The sequence below is a fragment of the Manis pentadactyla genome, chromosome X (genome assembly GCF_030020395.1).
Source record: "Manis pentadactyla isolate mManPen7 chromosome X, mManPen7.hap1, whole genome shotgun sequence".
Taxonomy (NCBI): Eukaryota; Metazoa; Chordata; class Mammalia; order Pholidota; family Manidae; genus Manis; species Manis pentadactyla.
This window is the reverse complement of record NC_080038.1, coordinates 128,541,075-128,561,454: the sequence shown is the minus strand read 5'-3', so window position 1 is coordinate 128,561,454 and position 20,380 is coordinate 128,541,075. Positions and strand designations below refer to the sequence as shown.

Genomic DNA, 20,380 nt, shown 5'->3' with positions numbered 1-20,380 from the left:
CATTCTCTCCCCTGGTATTTTGATAACAGCCCTGCTTTCAGGCCTCCCCGTGAAGTCAGCCTACTGCTGTGGGTGAGGCCGCTCCAGCAATGTGTTGCCCTCCTAGATGCCTATGCCATCTGAGGCCAAGCATTGGCATCCTATTATATGCTCAAGACCCCAGGGGCTTGGTAAGGGCCCAAACGCTTGTCTCCCTGGCCAGCAGATCTTCCTAGGCTACCTGTGCATACCTGCCTGATGTACCCCAGGTCTAGCAACTTCTCCCGCAAAGCTTTGTCAGTACTGGCTTCAGTGAAGGTTATTATGCCAGGATTTAAAGAAAAACAGTCTGGCATGGATTTATTTATTGCCAGGGTCTCCTATCCAAGATTAGGACCAGCTCAAGTAGAAGGAGGATTCAGAATTTGGTAGCAGATGAACCTCACCAGAAAAACTCACATCCCCAGAGAAGCAACTGACCCCATCTGCTAATGGAGGCTCCGCTGGGGGCAGCCACCTTGGCTGCAGTGGGGAGAGGAATGACTTGCAGCCCGCAGGAGACTGTGTTCCTCACTGGTCCCCGAGGGCCTGGGACCAGGAGGAAGTCAAACTAGAAGGAAACTTAAAGTTCATCCTGACCAACAGCCTGATTTAGCAGATGGGATGACTGAAGCTGAGACGAGAGGGAAATGACTTGTCAAAGGTGAAATAGCCAGTCATGGGCTGAGCCACACCTGTGGCACCCTGAGTTCCACCCTCCCCAGATGGTGCAGCCTTCCTTAGGACCTCTGCTAGGAGACTGAATAACTCCGGGGGGGAGGGCTCCCCATAGAGTGCTTTGCCCAAGGCAGAAAAACTCTTCAACAAAAAGGGCAGACCTTTATGACCGCTGATTCTTTGGAAGGGATTAGCTAATCTATAGCACAAAGGACATGAGAGCAAAATGAGAGTCGGGGCTGAGCATAATTAGTCCAGATTGTTGAGTCTACCCTCCGGGCACAGTTAGACTGATTGCAAATAGAAACAGATTTTTAGATTTAGCATGAAAATCTCCTTGCTGGCCCCAATGGGTCTCACTGACAATCAACTGCAAGATACAAACATTTATGTGCATTTTACAGTATGTACCTAATACAACAAAGATATGTTCTGGAAAATGACTGATAAACATAAAAATACGAATGATTTCAAACAGTATGGTCTGTAGTGATTGCCATACTACATCTGGTTTGTAGCAAAATGAGAAGTTTTAGGTTTGGTGTACATTGAACTCCCTTGTAGGTTTCTTAATTTTTATTTGCTAGTGGCTGATCTCCAGATACTGTTCCCACAGACTTCTTGTTTTGTCCAAGACAAAATGTCGGACAGGTCTCTCCCACTTAGGGCTATCCTCCAAACTGTTAACAATGATCTTTCTAAAAAGCACATGTCAGAGTATATGGTTTCCTTACTTAAACACCTTCAATGGCTCCCTATTGCCTACAGAATAAACTCTTAGCATTCCTAATCCACCATGATTTGGCCCTCCTGCCTTCCCTTTTATCACACCACCCCCCCACACAACAATATACTCTCTGTTCCCTCTCACCAGAGAGGCTACTTGCTCCTACTGAGTATGGCCTACCTACATTCTCTGGTAGTGATAATTCTGTTCAGGCTGAACCTATACCTGAAGTGAATAACCATTTCATTCAGCCTTGCCATAATTCCACCCACCTACATGGTATAGGTTATACCCCAATTATTCCAAGAAGTCTTTCCAGATCCTTCTTTTTGGAATTTTTATCTCTCCCTTCTATCCCCATGGTTTTTTGCTTGTGCCTTTATCTGTACCTTTTCTACCTCCTGCCAAGTATCTAGTTGGTTGGTCTGTTGGTCTGTTTTCCTTACCAGAGTGTGCGATTCCTAAAGGCAGATACTGAGTCTTTCCAACCTTCTATGTCAATGTTTGGGACACAGTAGCCTACTGTTAAGTTTGCTGAATTAAATTGGATTACATTTCCCTGTCCAGGAATGTCCATAGTTATCATTGGCCTAAACTCTATTTCCTCCATTTCCCATAGTGTTTCCTTATTGTGCTAAACTGTCCCCTTAATCTCAAATCTCCATGAGGGTGGCCCAGGTCAAGAATGTGTCTCTCCTGGGAATCCCATCAATATAAGCCACAGGAGCCCAGCTAAAGGTTTGGGTGGTCAACATTTGCTGCCATTGAATGGGGAGCTTCAGGAAACCTGTAGCCACAGCTTAGGAGGCACAGAAGTTATTATTCTGAATATTCCCAGGGCCCCTTTGGAGGTAGAAGACTTGGCCTAGCTTTGTGCATGGGGTGTCTAACTGTCTCAGCCATCATTGCTAATTTCTGCAAGGACAAAGAATTGATATAATTCCCATTCTGGGTCCACCAGCCCACAGCTCTTTTCAGTATTTCACAGAGCTTAGTAAGGCTATTTTAATCAAATGTGTGATCAGTTTTATATGGAAACACTGACTTTTCTCATGCTTTCTGAAGTTTTCTTTGGCAGTATATTTTACACTAATCAAGGTCTTTTTTTCAAGAAGGACTCTATTAGCACTTAATCACTGCAGTCTATGTGGTATGCAAAATTTTTCAAGAAATAATATAACTACATATGAGGTTCAGAGTCAGACCCACATTCACATAGCACCCCTGCCACCTACCAGCTGTGTAAATATGGGCGAAAAAAGTAACCTGAGCTTGAGCTTCTTCATCAGGAAAACAGAAATTATAATACCTACCTCATAACATGGTGAGGAATGTTAAATGAGATAATGTATAGAAATAGCCTCTCACGGTGCCTGGCAAACAATGAGGGCTCAATAATTGGTAGTCATTTTTATAAGTCCAAAACACAGGGTCTAAGAGAAATAACCAAAGAGGTGTTTGGTGGGAAAAAAGACTAGAAACTACTGGATGTAACGTAACTGCTGGGTTTATTACCATGTAACTGCTGTAGTAGACAAAACTATTTCGTGTTCGAGGATTATTTGAAGAGCAAGGTAAATAGCGTAGGAGCTGAGTGGTAACATTAACAGATGTTGTTTCATCTTGACGTCGGGCAAGGGGCATACCTGGGAAAGGAATCCGAAGCAATACTGAGAGTGCTGTCCCTTAGGTCAACCCTAAAAATACTCCTCTTCATTTAAGTTGAGAAATTGCCTTGAGACTTCAGGCTAGGCTAGGCTTTCAACAGATACAGCCATATGTGTTCTCAACTTCGGTGAAATCTGATCGCGACCTAGGCCTGCGCTATCCTTGCCGATTGACAGCTGAACTCGGCCTCTTCTGTGCGCTCAGCATAGTTCACCTTTCAGAGAAAGAGGTCTGAATTCCAAGCAGAGGTAGCTCGCTCTTCCTCCTCTTTTTTTTACTTTCCCAGGATGTGTTTATTTGGGTGGGGGAGAAAGAATCTCGAGTATAGTCTGCTGGGTCGCTTTTCCCTGGGCAAGAGGATTCCCTGGAAAATTTGATTTGAATTACTGTCGGCGCTCAAGAAGAAAAGCTTCCTCAGATTTAGAGGAGCAAAATATAGTCAGATTCATACATATGAAAAGTTAGGACATCATTTCTTTGTCCATCAGTGAAAATGATTATAGTGAATAACAAAATAGGAAAAGTATTTGTATTGCATATTATAGGCAAAGGAGTCAATAAATATATATTCAAATTAATAGGAAAAATATCAGTACCCATTAGATAAAAGGGCAAAGGATATGAACTGTTATGCATTGAGGAATATAATTAGTAAACTAAAACAAAGAAAAAGTTGATCTGCACTAATAAGCAGATACATGCAGATTAAAGAAACCTTGCACATCATCTTTTACTTATTACTACAATTATCTTTTCCCAATTGAAGCACAGTTGACTCGGTTCCCTCACCATTGCTAGTGGCATAAACCGCAGTAGCCCTTTTGGAACGTAGTATTACAGTCTGTAATCAGAGCCCCTGGCTTTGATCCCCTTGACCTTGCTGCCTGATCTAACCAACGCCAGCCTCAGAGCAGCCCTGGCTCCGGTCCTGCTCTGCATGCAGCCTGGACCAGCTGAGTCCTCACACTTCCTTCTTGTGCCTTCCTGAGTGTTTCATCCCCTGTAAGAGGAGCTCTTCCTTCCCCTTCCTTCATTCCCCTCTGTAGAATCTCAGTCATTTCCTCTGTGCCTGGTGCTAGGCATCTCTGTGTCCCCAACGGATCTTTCCAGCTCCAATGGCTACAGGACAGTTGGCTGGTGAGGTCATTCACATCACATCGCTTTCATAAGCTATTGAAATAGAAACATTGACAACACAGTCTAAAAAAGCCAAGGGAGTAGATTTGAGCTCTAAATCTGGAAAAGCAAATCTGAAAGAAACTGAGCCCTGGGCCAAGGCCAGCCACCTTGCTTTTCCTGACAAACCACTGTCTACTTAGATTTGCCTTCTAGGAGACTTTCACACCAAGGCCTATCCCAACCTCCCAATTTCTTTCTGGAATCCTGAACATACAAATGGTATGCAGTCAAAGAGGGAAGACCCTTCCCTGTTAGCCTCACGTTGGTCTTAATTTGCTTGGTATCAGTGTGAATCCTGTGCGTTAGATTGATAAGGCCTGTGCGAGGGGAACAGGGAGCTTCAGGGGATGAAAAGACCATACAGATAAAAGAAGAAGTATTGGGAAAAATAAAGCAACTTTCAATGGCAGACTACCCTAGCCTCAACTGTAATTCCCAAGAGAAAATTGGTATGGGGAGCAGGGCTCAGGAAAGGCCCACCGGGAATCCACAATCTCCCCTCCCCAGTAGCACACCTACTCCCAAGGACACGCAGAGAGTCACCCACACAGCACCTTACATTTTGATACCAGTAAAATCTGGTGAAAATGGCCTTCAAGCCCAGCCTTTGCAGGGGGAGATGTTGCAGAGGGCCAGTGAGGGTAAGGGTGGGGCCGAAGGTGAGAGAGGGGAGCAGCCAGCTGGCTTCCTGTTGCTCTGCTGTGTAGAAGGCCCACCCCTAGCCATCTCCTTCCTTTGGTGGGCCCCCCATGCACACACCCCTGTCTCCTCCCATCTCCTGGTGGACTTCTACCAACGAAAGGAAGATATCAAAGCTGCAGCAGTCCAGCCATCCAGACGCAGGTGTGAGCCATAAATAGTATACACCTGATGCTGTTGATAATCGTGCGTTTAAAATTCATCTTTTCTTTTGGCAGAACTGGCCTATGATCTGGACGTGGATGATGCTCCTGGAAGCAAGCAACATGTGAATCAGAAGGACAATGAGATCGCTGCATCTCACAACCTCGGCAATGGTCGTTCCCCACTGAAGGTCCTGACCAGCTTGGCAGTCTCTGTGGTGTGCTTTTTCTTCCTGGTGCACTGACTTCTTAGTGCTCGGCCCATGTGCTGTTATTCAGCACCCTGTGGTCTTCTTCTATAAAGGGACCACCTTCTTATTTTTTTCTATTTTTTTATCTTACATGCCTCCTCCAGCCATTAAGTAGAAGACTAACCATGTGTTATGTTCTCGAAAATCAAATGGTATCTTTATGAGGAAGGTAAATTTTAGTGGTAGTATAGATTGTCCTTTTGCAAAGAAAAAAAAATCAAGTTGTGCCAAATTATTTTCCTATGTTTGGCTGCTAGAACATGGTTACCATGTCTTTCTCTTTCTCTCTCTTTCCCTTTGCATGGATTTCTTTGGAAAAAAAATAAATGCTCAAATAAAAATGCATTGGGTGTTTTTTGTAAGCCCTCGTATATGGTGGCCATGCAGGGTTTTTCCTCCCTCTCACCCAGCTTTCTGGTTATTCTAGGAAAATCCTACCTTCCTGCCCACCTTTTGGCTGGTTATCGATCCCGGCCCCAAGCCCCAGTCAAAGCGACTCTTTCCCAACACACACCCCATCCTTAATCTCCACTAGGAACCATGGGTCAGAGTCTCTTGCCTATGAAACTAAAGGTACCTCAAAAACACCCATGTCTCTCATTAAAAATTTCAACTTTGCTGAAAATGCTTTGCCCAAAGAGAAATCCTCTGTGCGGACCTTGCACAGCTGCACAATTAATATTCTTCCTGCCCCCTACCCAGAGAGGTGGGCCCACACAGTGCAAAGAGATCATTCCCCAAGCTGCTCTGCTGTTGTCTGAGGCTTGCTCTCTGTCACTCTCCTCCAGGGGCCGCCCCACGGGTCAGGCGGCAGAGGCTGTCGTCAGGAAATCCGTGGTTTATAGGAAGCAGCAGCACTCACCCTTGGCCTCAGGTGGGCTTCTTCAGCATTCATTTATTCAACAAGTAGGTTGTGCGTACCTGCTGGGCTTCACGTACTATACCAGATGATGGAGACGTAGAAAACAGAAAAGCTTTGATCGCTGTTCTCATGGAGATGAAGGTCTGGCAGCAACACTAATACGAGCACCAGGTTTTTGCCAAATGTAGGCCCAGTATTACTACTGAAACCTGCTTTTTACACATACAGCCTCAAACCATAGTGACGCTAATGCTGATACTTGGCCATCCGGCTGCCGGAGGACCACAGGGACAACCAGCCTACCGTTGTTTATAATGCCAGCATATTGCCCATTTGCCAGGGCAGGTCAACAGAAACATTGGTGATTCTTTCAAAGAAGTGGGAACTCAACTCCCACCTGAGGGCAAGGATCAGAGGAGCTGTGCATGAGAAAGAGGAAGAGACACAGGGAGGGAGTGTGAGCAAAGGTCAGGGAAGGGACTGGGAAGCCCCTTTGATTCTAGGAGGTGGTCCCAGCCAGGATCTCCCATGTCTGCCCCATGGCAGGAGGTCACCACGTGGGAAGCAGGAGGTGTAATTCCCCACAATTTATCAGTCCCCTACCCCCCTGCTGTCACCAACACACTTCTGTCAGGGTTTCCTGCAGAGCACACGTTTCTAATATCCACTTTTATCCTTTGCAGAAATGTTCACAAACGCAAATCAGCAATGTTTGGTTTAGCTTTTCCGTTGGTTGGTTTTGTTGAAGTTAAGTCTACAATCAGTTGTATTTGTTAATATGCTTTCAGTGATTTGTACTGGTTGGTAAGCCTGGAAAAGGAATTATCTTTGTTCTTTAAGCCATCATTATTTCTGTATTTCAGTGGGATTTGTAAAAATCTTTGTTCTTTGAGTCATGAAACCAAAGTACTGGAAAGGTTTGCTCCTTGGACTCAGAGTGTGATATTATAACACCACCGGAGCAGAAGAAGAATCTAAAGCCAGATTATCACCTAACAACTGGCCCTGTCATTCTACGGGAAGGTTTCTATTTAAGGTGGCAAAAAGAACTTGTGGCTCTGAGACCAGGTTTTATACCTGCAAGCAGGAGATGACTGCTTGACAGTCCATTTCTCCTCTCTGGGAGGTAAAGGGGATTGTTAGTTGTAACACACCCTCCTCCTTCCCTTCCCCTCTCCAGACCTCAGTTTCCCTCTTGTAAAGTGGAGAATCAGGACAAGATGTGTGGCCTCTTTGTTCCTCTGATTTTGTGGCCCCATTGGTCATGGAAGGAAGGAAGCACCGGCCCCTAGCCCAGCACTGGTGGCATGAGCGTGCTGTTCCCATGTGCTTCTCAGGCCTTCTCCAGCCTAAGGTCATAGTTGACATATTTCAGTGCCCAGAGCCTGCTCTTGCTACACTGTCTGCCAGCTCTGGCATGAGGGGCAGAAGACCCCTCCTCTGCCATACTCATGGCCTGCTGGCTTCGGCTAAGTGGTTGGGGTTAAAATGGAGAAGCATACCCATTTCAAAACATGGAAAAGCCACCATCCCCTGTTGACATTTGCTTTGCTTTTACTCAGTCGCCTCTTTTAACTTTTTGCCCATGCCTTCTCCTATCACTCCATATTTTTATCCCTCTAGTTCAGAATCCAGTTTACAGGTAGTTGGTAGCTTTTCATCTTTGAAGTGTTTCTCCTACCTTTGATTTAATGTCCTACACGTGAATTATGTGAGGGTGACTATTTTATCCTGGCAAGTTGCCCCCATCTTGGGGGAAGTTTCCAGGCCTCTTTTTCATTGGATGCTAGTGTGAACTTCCACCAGCTCAACTAAGGTTAAATCCTAGACTAGCACACCAAATCCCTAGGCTGAAAAGGACCTGCTAGCTCACCCCATAGTCTGTTTGATTACCAAGGGGGCGTTCTGACGGGGTCACAGAGCAATCTATTTGGTTGTTGAATACCTCCAATCTTTAGCAAATTTATTCTTTTCAAATGTACACAGGTAATGAAAATTCTAACAGCACGTTTTTGTTATAAGGTTTAAAAAATGTCATTTATCCCATAATTCCATTCCCCGTAGGTGTTTACTATTAAGTATTTGATTTATGTCCTTCCAGCCCTTTATTTGTCCCTGAGTGTATGTATATTTGCATATGAGATTATACTGAGCATACAATTCTATAATATGAATCAGTCTTTCCTAGGATGAGCCTGATCTGCCCTCCTGTCATTTCCACCCATTGGCCTTGACTCTTCCATACAGACCAACATGAGATTAAGATGACACCACTTTTCACACGGCTGTCCTTCAACAATAATTTTTAATCACTAGCTCTTGCCTCTCCTGGATGGCTTGTTTGTTTGTTTTCTAAACAGCTTCTTCAGCCCCTCCAGCCCACCCCAGACCCCAGTTGGTCGGTGGTCCTACTATGCTGTCATGCCCATAGTTGTAGTCATAGTGCAGCTGGAGCCCAAGCAGAGTGGAGGGTGGGTGTTATGCTCGCACAGAGGCCCAAGACCTCCACCAGGGCAGTCTTAGAATGCAGACACTTGCTTAGAAGCCATGTCACCCTCTCCATGAATGATGAGCTTATGGGCAGCCGAAACTCCCAGATGTTTTTGCAAGAATGGCTGCGAAGCCAGAAGTCTTCCATCTCATACTTGTGTGACTGATTTTTTTAAATGAAATTCCAGGGGCCTTTCAGTTCGCTTGGTCTGTACCTTGGGCCAGAGGACTGTACACCGTGTGTGTGTTGTGTGTATATATACTGGGGTGGAGAAATGTTTTCCTTGCCAAGGCCACAACATTTTTGGAAGTCCTCTTTTAGAACTGCTGTTGAGCCAGTTTATGTGCCATATGAAAAAATCAGCCTCATTTCTTTAGAGTCACACCTTGTTTGGAATCCAAAATAATGTTCTTCAGCTTGATCGCCCACCTAATTCACTAGATTTGCTGCCAAGTAGCTTTTAGCTGTTACCAAAAATCAAATCTGCCTCCAAGAAACAAAGGCCTCCCTGAGAAGATTCCAAAGAATGTGCTATGGGCTAGGAAGGGTTTTTTTCCCCGATGAAAAGTTCTAGAAAATTTGAAGACAGTGTCCCTTTTGGAAGGACACAGCACTAGCTTGGATATAGGAGGGGTGCTAGCTTTGCCAGAGAACCAATAAAATAAGCTCATTGCTTTTTATTCTCTTTTATATATTTAGAAATAAATATGTTTACTTTGAAAGAATCACATTAAAAATAGAGTACAGGGCTGGCATGCAGTTGGTGCTTAGTAAGTGTATGATGAATCCAGTAATCATTATGCAAGCTCTTATTGAGCAGTGCTTTGTGCAAGACCCTGAGTCATATGCAAGACCCTGAGTAATCATATACTAGAGATAGAGTATATAAGACACAGGCCCTTGAAGAAAGTGTAGAATAAAGGTTAGAAATTGACCAGTTTTCAAAGAAAGCATAGAAGGCTTAAAGTGTGATTATCCAGATGACCAAGGGGAAGAGTGTCTTCAGCAGAACACTATGACACAGGTCCAGAGCGGACCAGGCACGAGGCTGTTCACTGTTGCCCTGTTTGCCATCATGGGGCATTGCAGGACACTAGGGCACTTCTCCCAGGCGAGCAGGGAGAGAATACTGTGGAAGGTACACAGAGCATCACATAGTGGTCAGAAGCAGTGAAGAGGATGTACACAGCAGTATGCATATACTTAAAATCACAGTATGGGTAAAAGAAACAAGATACCGAATAGGCTATATAGCAGCTCACCATTGAAATGAATTAAGATATATTCACAGGAGACAATACACATTTTACAAAAATACATGCACACGAACAGATATACATTGACCGCACTAGAATGGTTGCCTTTGCATGGAGGGGAATGGGAGTGGGCTTTGGAGATACAAAGGAATAGATGAATGAGCAAACAAAAAAAGGAGGGGCCTTGTCTGGCCCAACTCTGATGAGGTACCATAAACTGAGCAGTATCTGTACCCCAACCCTTTGTCCCTGAGGTCATAAACCAGACCAAACGCAAAGAAGGAAGGGAGGGAGGAAAGAGGAAGGCATGGGATTCCAGGAAAGCCATCTTCTCTCCAGGGCCTGGCATACAGTAGGTGTTCAATGAGTGCATGTTGATAGAATGAACAAATGAATGGTCAAAGTGTTCTACCTCAGGCCACTTGAAACTGTTGGCTAAACAGATGTATCTTCAATTATGTGACATACTTGCCACACCGTTATACATGGACTTAGAGTTTTGGAGATTCGGGAGTGACCCATCACCTATCTGCAGCTTTAGTTTGAGACAACGTATTTAAAACCTCCTTCAGACGGATGATAATTACAGCTTTCTTTTGGAATGAAAATCCCTGGTTTCCAGTACCAGCAGGCAGTGAAATTGTTATATTTATTCTGCTTTATTGAGGTCTTGAACTCATAGATTATCAACTCCAACCTCCTCATTTTACAGATGTAGAAACAGGCCCAGAGAGGCTGAGAGACATGCATAAGGTCACACAGCAAGGTAAGTGCAAAGTCAGGACTGACTCAGAGCCTTTTCCATCACATTATATATACTTTGCCACCTTGAAAGAGTAGAAATAACAAATGGTTACATTGGTAAGCTAGAGTCAAGGCTGTTTTCTGAAATCTGTGTGCATACAGACGGAGTTAGTTATACTGATCTTAATTTTGATCCTAGTGGCAGTTAAAAAAAATCCCTTATCTAACAAAACACATTGCCTTTCCAAATTAATGCCTTCAAGCCAGGGCCTGCTTCAAGATGTTCGATGTTGCCCTTACAAATTGGAACCCGGGGTGCAGGAATTCCATCACCCTCATGAAGGCTCCCTGTCACAACAGAGGCATTGTTCTCCTCGCTCACACTGTTTGGTTTCGTGCCTTTTCTGTAACATGTTAGGTATTTATTTTGCTTTGTTGGTGCTTTTCTAATCAGTCTAGACATAGGTCTACAATGAACCATCCAGGAGCAGATAAAACTCCCACAGTGGCATTAGGTAACCCCCTTTGCACTGTTCTCCCAGGAAGGCCGAGGCAGCTCCCCGTCACCCAGCCCCCAAGCCACCATGGTCACAGAAACAACCACAGAATGGGCTGGATTCACTAATGGAGGAGCTAGGATGTGTTCGTTCTCTAAAAATACTCCCAGTCCCATGATAATCTTCATTTCATACTTGGGATGAGTTTGCTGCCCATGCTTCTTTCTTAGCCAGGGCACTAAGTGCTGTCTGGTGGGAAATGAAAAGTGTCTTTCTGCATGGGTCATAGAGACGGCTTGCTTATGTGTGCCCACAACTGAGGATCTGTAGATTTCACTTTACCCTGACCAAGCAAAGGTATCTATGGCAAGACAAAATCCAAGGGCAGGGTGTCGGGGGTGGACGGGCACAGCTTACTCAGATCTAATAGGAGTGGGTTTTATTTGCTCTCTCGAGGCACAATGTTTTGAATTCCATAGTGTCACAGAACAAACAGAAGCATGACTTGTGTTTCACAACTGACATGGCTCATTTGTTTGCTTTCTGCATTACACTACATGGTTGATAGGCAGTAACAATGTTTTTTATCTTTCTGGAAAATCAAAGTGCATCCTTCCCCCTCGCCTTCCTGACACCATACCTGTGATAGGAGAAGCTTCTGGAAGATAGGGGATTCCAAGTAAGAACGAATACCTTAGACTTGCAGGCAATGAGACCATTCAGCCCGGGATCTCCCCACCGCACTGAGTTCCACCTCTGTGCTTGGTGGGTGGCACCACCAAGGACGTTTGTGGAAGGAACGTCAATCTGAGGGGCCGCAGCTCCCGCAGATAGGGTGGAAACTGCTTGGCTTTCCTCAGACAACCAGGACCTTGGAGTTCCACGTCTGTACAGTGAGGCCTCCGGGCACCAGCCAGATGTGTAATTTGGCCATGATCCTGAAGTCTGACCTACTACCAATGGAACCTTCATTAGTGGCATAGGACTTGCTTAGTTTAGAGTAATACCATAGTGTTTTCTGCTATTGTACCAACCAGAAAGGTTTATTCTCTCACAGTTTTGTGGAACTTTATAGCTACAATGGCAAAAACACAACAGGGCAAAAATATTATCTAGGAACAACAGCAAAAAAGCAGCTTTTTCTAAATGGCCACAAAACTAAACTTACAGATGAATGTCCTCCTTAACTCCCTATTTAGTGCAATCAGAATACTAAACCATCAAAGAAAGATTCAGTGCTTTCCTGATAATGTTTTGTTCAGTGTATTTCACCGTATTTGAATTCTGGGACTACCCATGAGCTTACCACATTACAACTTGCTCGGTCCAGAAGCTCCTAGTTAAAAGTTGTCTTTCTGTTACCATGACTATTTGAAACACAGTTTGGGGCCCTCCATGAATTAGAATCTGTCCCAGCTTGATTGCCACAAAGTCTCCTTTCCAGGGGTAGGTTTCCATCTCCTTAGCTCTTCAAGTTGTTGATAAGCTTTGGCATTTTCCTGCTGTGAAAATGGTTTTCTAGTTTTGATTATCTCATTTCCTGTGATTTCAGACACTCATTTAGTCCTGTGGCCCCTGACCACAAATGATCTATGGTTCCCCAGCGTGGGTTCCTCACGTGAGTGTTGAGAAAACCTTAGAAAACTGGAAAAATTTAGGTCAGCAACCTCTCACTGCCTATCATCAGGTCAGCCAAGTCTCCATAAGAACATTATAATAGATTTCTAAAGTTCTCATCACGCACACACAAAAATTGTAAGTATGTGAGGTGATGGGTATTAACAGAACTTACTGTAGTGCCCATTTTTCAATTTACGTAAATGTGAAATCATGTTGTAACCTTCAGCTTACGCAGTTATAGGTCAAATATATCTCCATAAAACTAGAAAAAAAGCATCATATATTACATTAAGTCCTGTACTGATTACTCCGATTTGTCCTGAGGCTCACGTGAGGAAATGAAGAGGAAAGTTTTGAATGGCTTGATGCGTCCTAAGAGGTTTCTGAAAAAACAAGTACCAAATTTCCAACGCGAGGACAGCCAGGAGGGGGCACTACAGCTGCCCCTCCAGAGTGGCAGTGGTCCTCATATCAAAAGAATCTCTCAGAGAAATCACAAGAAAAGGCTTATGGCTTCCCAACCTGCCCTATCCTCACCCTCTTCCAAGCACTTCACACTTGAAGGCTGGGAGGTCGGCTTCAGAAGGAAGAGACCAAGCTGGATACAAGAACGGAACATTCTGGCTTCATTTGATGCCAAGAATCAGTGTTCCTTTTAAAGGCAACATTATTGAAAATTCACAAGTGGCCAAGGCCAAGAGCCCCGCATGACCACTGTGAAATATGTTTATTAATCTGCCTTGCCTCATCTCTTTTTTATTTCTTCTGAAATAGCTTTTTTAAAGCCTGGTCAGTGGCTGGTTCTGCTTGGCAATGCGACAGGCATCCAGCTGCCCCATCTTTTGTATTTAGGGACTCATGATTCCTTTTCAGGGCTCTTCCCACTTCTCTCCAATTGGTCACTTTTGCTTTGCCTCCTAGCTAGGCAGGATGAGGCCCAAGGCCGTCCCATCCATTGCAGCCACCCACAGGAGATACTCCAACTGAAGTCACCAATCCACCATTACTCATAATCTAAGTTTTTGAGACTGCTCGTGCTCATTGTAAAGCCATCAGTGATTTAGGGATGAGCATCAGTGACAGCCCACAGGACTTTGGGAACAGAATGCAGAGTGGCTAAAGATCAGGTTATATGTAGCCAAACCGTGAGGAAAGCTTAAGCTTCCCAAGAGCTGACCAGAACAGCTGAAGCCTGTGTTCTGAGTGGGCCATGGACCTCAGGAAAAAGGTATTTGCGTTCTTCAAGGGCCTGCCAGGCCTGTCCACCCAATTAATCCTAATGAAAGCTCCAGTTACAGGGTGGCTTTTCCCAGCAGTGGGGCAGGAAGTTCACCCGCTCACAGACCCACATCCAACACCCGCTCCCAGCAGGAGCCTGCAGCTTGCACACAGAGCAGCTTTGCTGTGACCGCTTTCTCCTTGCGTCTTGGCTCGGCTCTGTTGATGCTTGGCTCCCCCTCCCAGGCTGCGAGCCACAGGCCTCGCCCCTGTTGCTTGAGAAAACACCTTTCAACCTGGTCTGCGCTCAGAAACGCACTGAATCACAGGCCTTCTCACACGATCTGACCCAGGTCCTTCCAGAAGTCTGTATCCCCAAATGGGATGGGATCAGCAAGCAGATGTGGCCCAGGCCAAAGGTCTTCTGAGGGCCCCACTTTGCTTTTGTCCTTAAGCTCTAAAAGGCATGTCAGAGCAGCTGAACCCAACTGCCTCAGTTGCTGGGCTCCTCAGAGTTGCCATCCATACGTGTAAGTCCAGATGAATGCACATGCTTCAGAGCAGGCAGCCTGCCAGGACTGGTTTCGAGTGCCTTCCACAGCCTTCCTTGCTAAGAAATCTCCAGAAGCTGCAGAGCTCAGTGTTTCTTACCCAAAAATCTTCTGGCATTTTTTATTTGTAATAATTCCAAACCCACTGAACATTCTTATAACTGAGATTTGGGAGAGAGAGTGGAAAAAAAGGATCAGTTAGATGATTAAGGGCATACTCATTCTTAGGTGCTGATTTTCAAAGGGAAATCCATTGGATGGCCAATTTGAGCTCTCAAGGAGCATTGATTCCCTGCCTGAACTCCCACTCAGTTTTTCAATTGCTAATACCGGTGGCTGCTTTGGATGGTGCGGGTGGAGTTTGGGGGTTGCCAGGGGCTATGATCCAGGAGAGACTGGCCAGGGTTTGGGAGCAGCACAGCTTCTGCCTCTCAAACAAGAACACAGTCCAGCTCCCTGCTGCAGGCAGCCCCAGGCCCGAAGGGCCGGTTCCCTCATTCTTGGCATGTCCTACTTCACATGCTGCATCCAGGAAGAGATGGAAATCATCACGGGCAGAGCAAGCAGACCCTTGAGGTCAGCCATCCCTATCCCCTCAGCCAATAGATGGGGAAAGTAAGGCCCCTGGGGATGGTTCTAGAGCCTAGGTCCTGCTGGCTCCCAGTCCAGGATCTGATCCTAGCCCATGAGTATGATCAGAAACAACACAGGATTGGCCAAGCCAGAATCTAGAGGGTTCTCCATCTCAGACTGCCTGGTTTCTTATCTCTAACCTCTCCCATCACCAGAGCTTGTGACAAGAATCAGACCAATACATAAATTGTAGGCTCTATAAATTGCCTGGAGACCAGAAGACAGGAGCTAGAGCAGTCATTTGAGGGCCTATTAGACTAGGCATTTCCTGGGAGTCCTTAAAAATATGAATTTTCTTTAAAGAAACAGATGGAGATTCATTTCAAGGACCATGGACAAGCAAAAACACATTTGCTCAAATGGCATGGTGATTTTCTTCTGCAGTGACTCAAGTACAGGCTCCTGCCTCAACCCCCAAGAGCTTAGTAATGAACATATCTGGGTACCTCCTCTCACGCATCTGCTCAGCCCTTCATTATAGGGAGGGAGAATTCAACCACTGATTGCAGAAACCATTTTCCAAGAGTAACAACATATCTGGCCCAATAAAATGCTTTCACTTCCACTTGCTAGCAGAATAAGGAGGCTGAGCATTCCCTTTTATCCACCTCCATCATGAGGGTTGGCTGCGGCCCTTTTCTGGAAATCTCAGCTCTAAGAGAGGTCCACATACTTGGTTTTTCAAACCAGGGGGAGAGGTGTGACAAAGGCATGGAAGTGTAAGTGAGAAGAAACTAATATCCCTCCTTACAGGAGGAGCTCATTAGATTGGAATCATAGCTCCAGCGATGCTAAGTGACGGGGCCACAAGGACTTAGCTCAACCTGGGCTTCAGTGCCCCTTCTTCAGAAGCCCAAGCTCCTTGAGTATAGGGGACCCTGCCTGAGAGATTACAGGGAGAAGCTGAACTCCTCCATAGAAGGCGCCAGACACTGTAAAACCATCTAGACTAGAATGATCTGTATTGGCATCTCATATCTATTGTCACAGAACACCACGGGGCTATTTACCAGGCCTTTCTGAGAGGTGCATACCCATGGTGGGAACACAGAACATTAGCAGCTCAGAAAATCTAATGGGCCTAGGAGAAAGCTATATGAGGAAACAAACCTTGTGATTATCTCACTTAAGTGCACATTGAGTTTTTATCATATATGGATCCTTTACCTTACATTTATTAAAAACATGACAAAGTGGTTAGATTTTGTATACAGCATTGAAATTTTGGAAGAAAATCTCTTCCTTAGTTCAAACCTCCATTTTAGTTCCCTTCCCTCCAAACTACTTCTTAAACTTTGCAGGGAGGAGAGGGGGTGTTGAGGGGTGGTCCAGGACTTCTTTGAGAATCATATCAAAGCTTAGATCTCTCTAGGAAAAAAAAAATACAGATGCACTGTGATAGGCAACTTCTATGATTGTTCCCAATATTCCTGTGGTAGTCACACCCTTGAGCAAGTTGGGCTCCTTGTTTCTCCACGTACTGACTTGATTCTAATGAGCAGGCTGTGGCAAAAGTGATAGGCTCAGATGACAAAAAGACTATGGCTTCCTTACGTCTATTTTCTAATAACAGTAATAAGTTTGAACAACTGTGACTTCCTTCTTGCTTGTGGCCTCTCTCTCTTGCTCTCTTGCTCACGCACTGTGAGGAAGCCAGGTGCCATGTTGTAAACTGCACTGTGGAGAGCCAAAAAACTAATATCTCTGGCCAATAGCTAGCAAAGATCTGAGACTTACCGACAGCCTCTCGAGTAAGGGGGAAGCAGATGCCCCTTGAGACCATCTCTGAGAGGAATGCAGTTCCGGCCAGGACGTGATTGCAGCCTATGAAACACTCCGAGTCTGATGCACCAGCTAAGCTCCACCTGGATTCTGGACACATAGACCACATAATAATAAATACTTGGTTTTTTTAAAGTTGTTAAGTTTCCGGGTAATTTGTTATACAGCAATAACTAACACACACCCACAAAACAAGATTTTACACAGATGTTCAGGGAATTCTGGGCAACCTTAATCTCACAGGATGCCTCTTCTAAGTTTATTCCATGTTGAGAATCCCAAGACCAGTGATGACCAATAGAAATACAAGCCAAATAGATATTTACAAATTTCTAGTAGCCGCATTAGAAAACTAAAAAAGAACAGGTGAAAATAATTTCAATAGCATATTTCATTTTAACTAACAAATCTAAAATATTACCACTTTAACTTATAATTAATATTAATATTTATGAAACATTTTCCTTTTTTTGTTATAAATCTTTGAAATCCAATATGTCTGTCAGTATACAGCACATCTCAATGTGGACTAACACCATTGCAAGTACTCAGTAGCCACAGGTGGCCAGTGGCCTCTTTAGTGGACAGTTCATCCCAGGACTAATATGAAATTCAAGTTATGAACAAATATCGGCTTCTCTGCACCAGCTACTCTAAATACTTGGCACGGAGGGGGAAGCTAGCCTGTTGCTATTGAAAAAGTCCAAGGGGGAAAAGATGGTTATACTCTCCAAATTGATGTGCAGATCCAACACAATTTCTATCAAAATCCCAGCTAATTTTTTTTGGCAGAAATTGACAAGCCGATTCTAAAATTCATATGGAAATGCAAAGGACATATAACAGCTAAAACAATATAGAAAAAGAAGAACTAAGTTGATGAATCACACTCCCCCATCTGAAAACTTACTGCAAAGCAAGATAATCAAGACAGTGTGGTACTGGAATTAGATTGGCTATAGATCAATGGAACAGAAGTAAAAGTCCAGAAATGAACCTATACAACTATGGACATGTACATTTTTGACAAAGGTGTCAAGACTATTCAGTGGGGAAAGAATTGTCTCTTCAACAAACGGTGCTGGGACAACTGGATATTCACATACCAACAAAAATTAACTGGACCTATACCTTACACCATATGCAAAAATTAACTCAGAGCAGATAAAAGATTTCAATGTGAAAGCTAACCTATAAAATTCTTAGAAAAAATAAATAAAAGTAAATCTTTATGGCCTCGGGTTTGGCAGTGGTTACTTAGATATAACACCAAGAGTACAAGTACCAGAAAGGAAAAATGGATAAATAGGAATCATCACAATTTAAAAGTTGGTGCTTCAAAGGATACCATCAAGAAAGTGAAAAGACAGCCCACACAGAATGAGAAAATGTATTTTCAAATCATATGTCTGATAAGGGACGTGTATCTGAAGTATATAAAGAATTCTTACAACTCAATAAAAAGACAATCCAATTTTGTTTTGTAAATGGCCAAAGGACCTGAGTAGACATTACTCCGAAGATATACAAATTGCCAAAAAATGCTTGAAAAGATGCTCAGTGCCACCATTAGTCATTAGGCAAATGAGAATCAAAATCACAGTGAGATATCACTTCACACCCACTAGGATGACTATAATTTTTTTTAAAAAAGGACAGTGACGAATGATGGCAAGGGTGTGGAGAAATTGGAACTCTGCTATCTTGCTAGTGGGAATGTAAAGTTGTATAGCTGTTTTGGAAAGCAGTCTGGTGGTTCCTCCAAATGTTAAACAGAAGTATCACATGACCCAACAATTCAACTCCTAGGTATATACCTAAGAGAATTAAAAACATATGTCCACATAAAAACTTGTACATGGTCTTGCAGTTTCTCATAAAGCTAAACATAGAATCACCATATAATGCAATATCTCCACTCCTGGAGTATATTCAAAAGAATTAAATGTGGGGACCCAAACAAGGACTCAAACCAATGTTCATCAAAGCATTATCATAATAGTCGAAAGGTGGAAACAATTCAAATGCCCATCAATGGATGAATGGATAAACAAATATGGTACCTCCATACATTAGAATGTTATTCAGCCATAAAAAGGATTGCAGTACTGATAACTTGGATGAACCTTGAAAATATTATGCTCAGTGAAGGAAGCCAGTCACAAAAGGCCAGGTATTGTGTGATTCCATTTTAATGAAATGCCCAGAATGAGGGAAATCAATAGAGATGGAAAGTAAATTAGTGTTTACCTTGGACTGGGGAGTGGGAGAGAATGGAGAGTGACAGATAATGGGTACAGGTGTCATTTGGGGGGTGTTGACAATTTTATAAAATCAGATAGTGATGATGGTTGCACACTCTGAACATCCTAAAAATGACTGAACTATACACCTTAAATGTGTGAAATTTACTGTATGTGAAATATATGTCAATAAAGCTGTAAAAGAATAAGCTCTAGTGGCGGTTTAGGGCAACCTCAGTGACACCACATCGCCTCTATTCTTTTTCAGGGACATCTGGAGAGGCTTCATGGGACAGATGGAGAGAGGAAGGGATGAAGGTAAGTCGATGTATTGAGTGCCCGCTGTGTGCCTGTGCCAAGTACTGTCACACCCCTCATCCCATTTCACCTGTGCTTCGGTTATGCCCCTTTTACACATGAGGGAATTCATTTGGTTAAAGCCTCATTATGAGGTAAGTGGTGGAGCCATGATTTAAATGAAATCTTCCATTTTCAATTTCACATTCTTTCCGCTCATCTAGGAAACCAACATCGCCAACAAGGACAGGTTGCCTTTGTCAGTGTCCCGTGTGCTGGGTGAGTCTCCGCCCCATGTAATGTCACATGTGTGCTTTGAACCATCTAAAGGGAGAGGTGGGTACTGTCTCCAGCTCAGTGTTATCACAGGGTAAAAGGCGCCTGCGGGGGCCAGATGCCCAGTTTTTCACAAGAAGCCGAAAGTATGGCTTTTAAAGAAAAAACTTTTTTTTAAAGTTGGCAACTAATTTGAAGTTTTAAAGAAAATGTTTTGGGGGCAAACAAAACATTTGCCTGGTGATTACACCTGAAGGACCACTGGTTTGAACTCGATGCCCTGAACTAGATAATCTGTGATGATCATTCGGACTTTCACATTCTCTGAATCTCCCTGCTGCAGACCTGGCCCCGCCTGCCTCTGTGAGTGCCCAGTGGTTTTCTAAATGCCCTAGGCGTTGAAATCAGCCCCAGAGAACAGCTTCGGTCGGCCCAGCTCCTAGTCTGTAAAGGCAACTTCTGAATGTGGAGCTCACTTTTTTGCCCCAAAGCGGGCATTACTTTTCCTCCTGCTCTGCCCAGGCCAACTGGGGGGTTGAGGGGGTAT

General features: G+C 44.1%; 1 protein-coding gene across 1 annotated transcript in view; it reads left to right on the top strand.

Annotated features, from left to right (window-relative positions):
* Positions 1-5,704, top strand: part of GPC3 (glypican 3) — a 411,502-nt gene extending 405,798 nt beyond the window's left edge. Inside the window, exon 8 of the mRNA XM_036931239.2 lies at positions 5,188-5,704. Within this exon, the coding sequence (XP_036787134.2) occupies positions 5,188-5,357 (170 nt within the window). The 3' untranslated portion in view covers positions 5,358-5,704. The remainder of the gene's footprint in view (positions 1-5,187) is intronic.
* Positions 5,705-20,380: the final 14,676 nt, after the last annotated feature.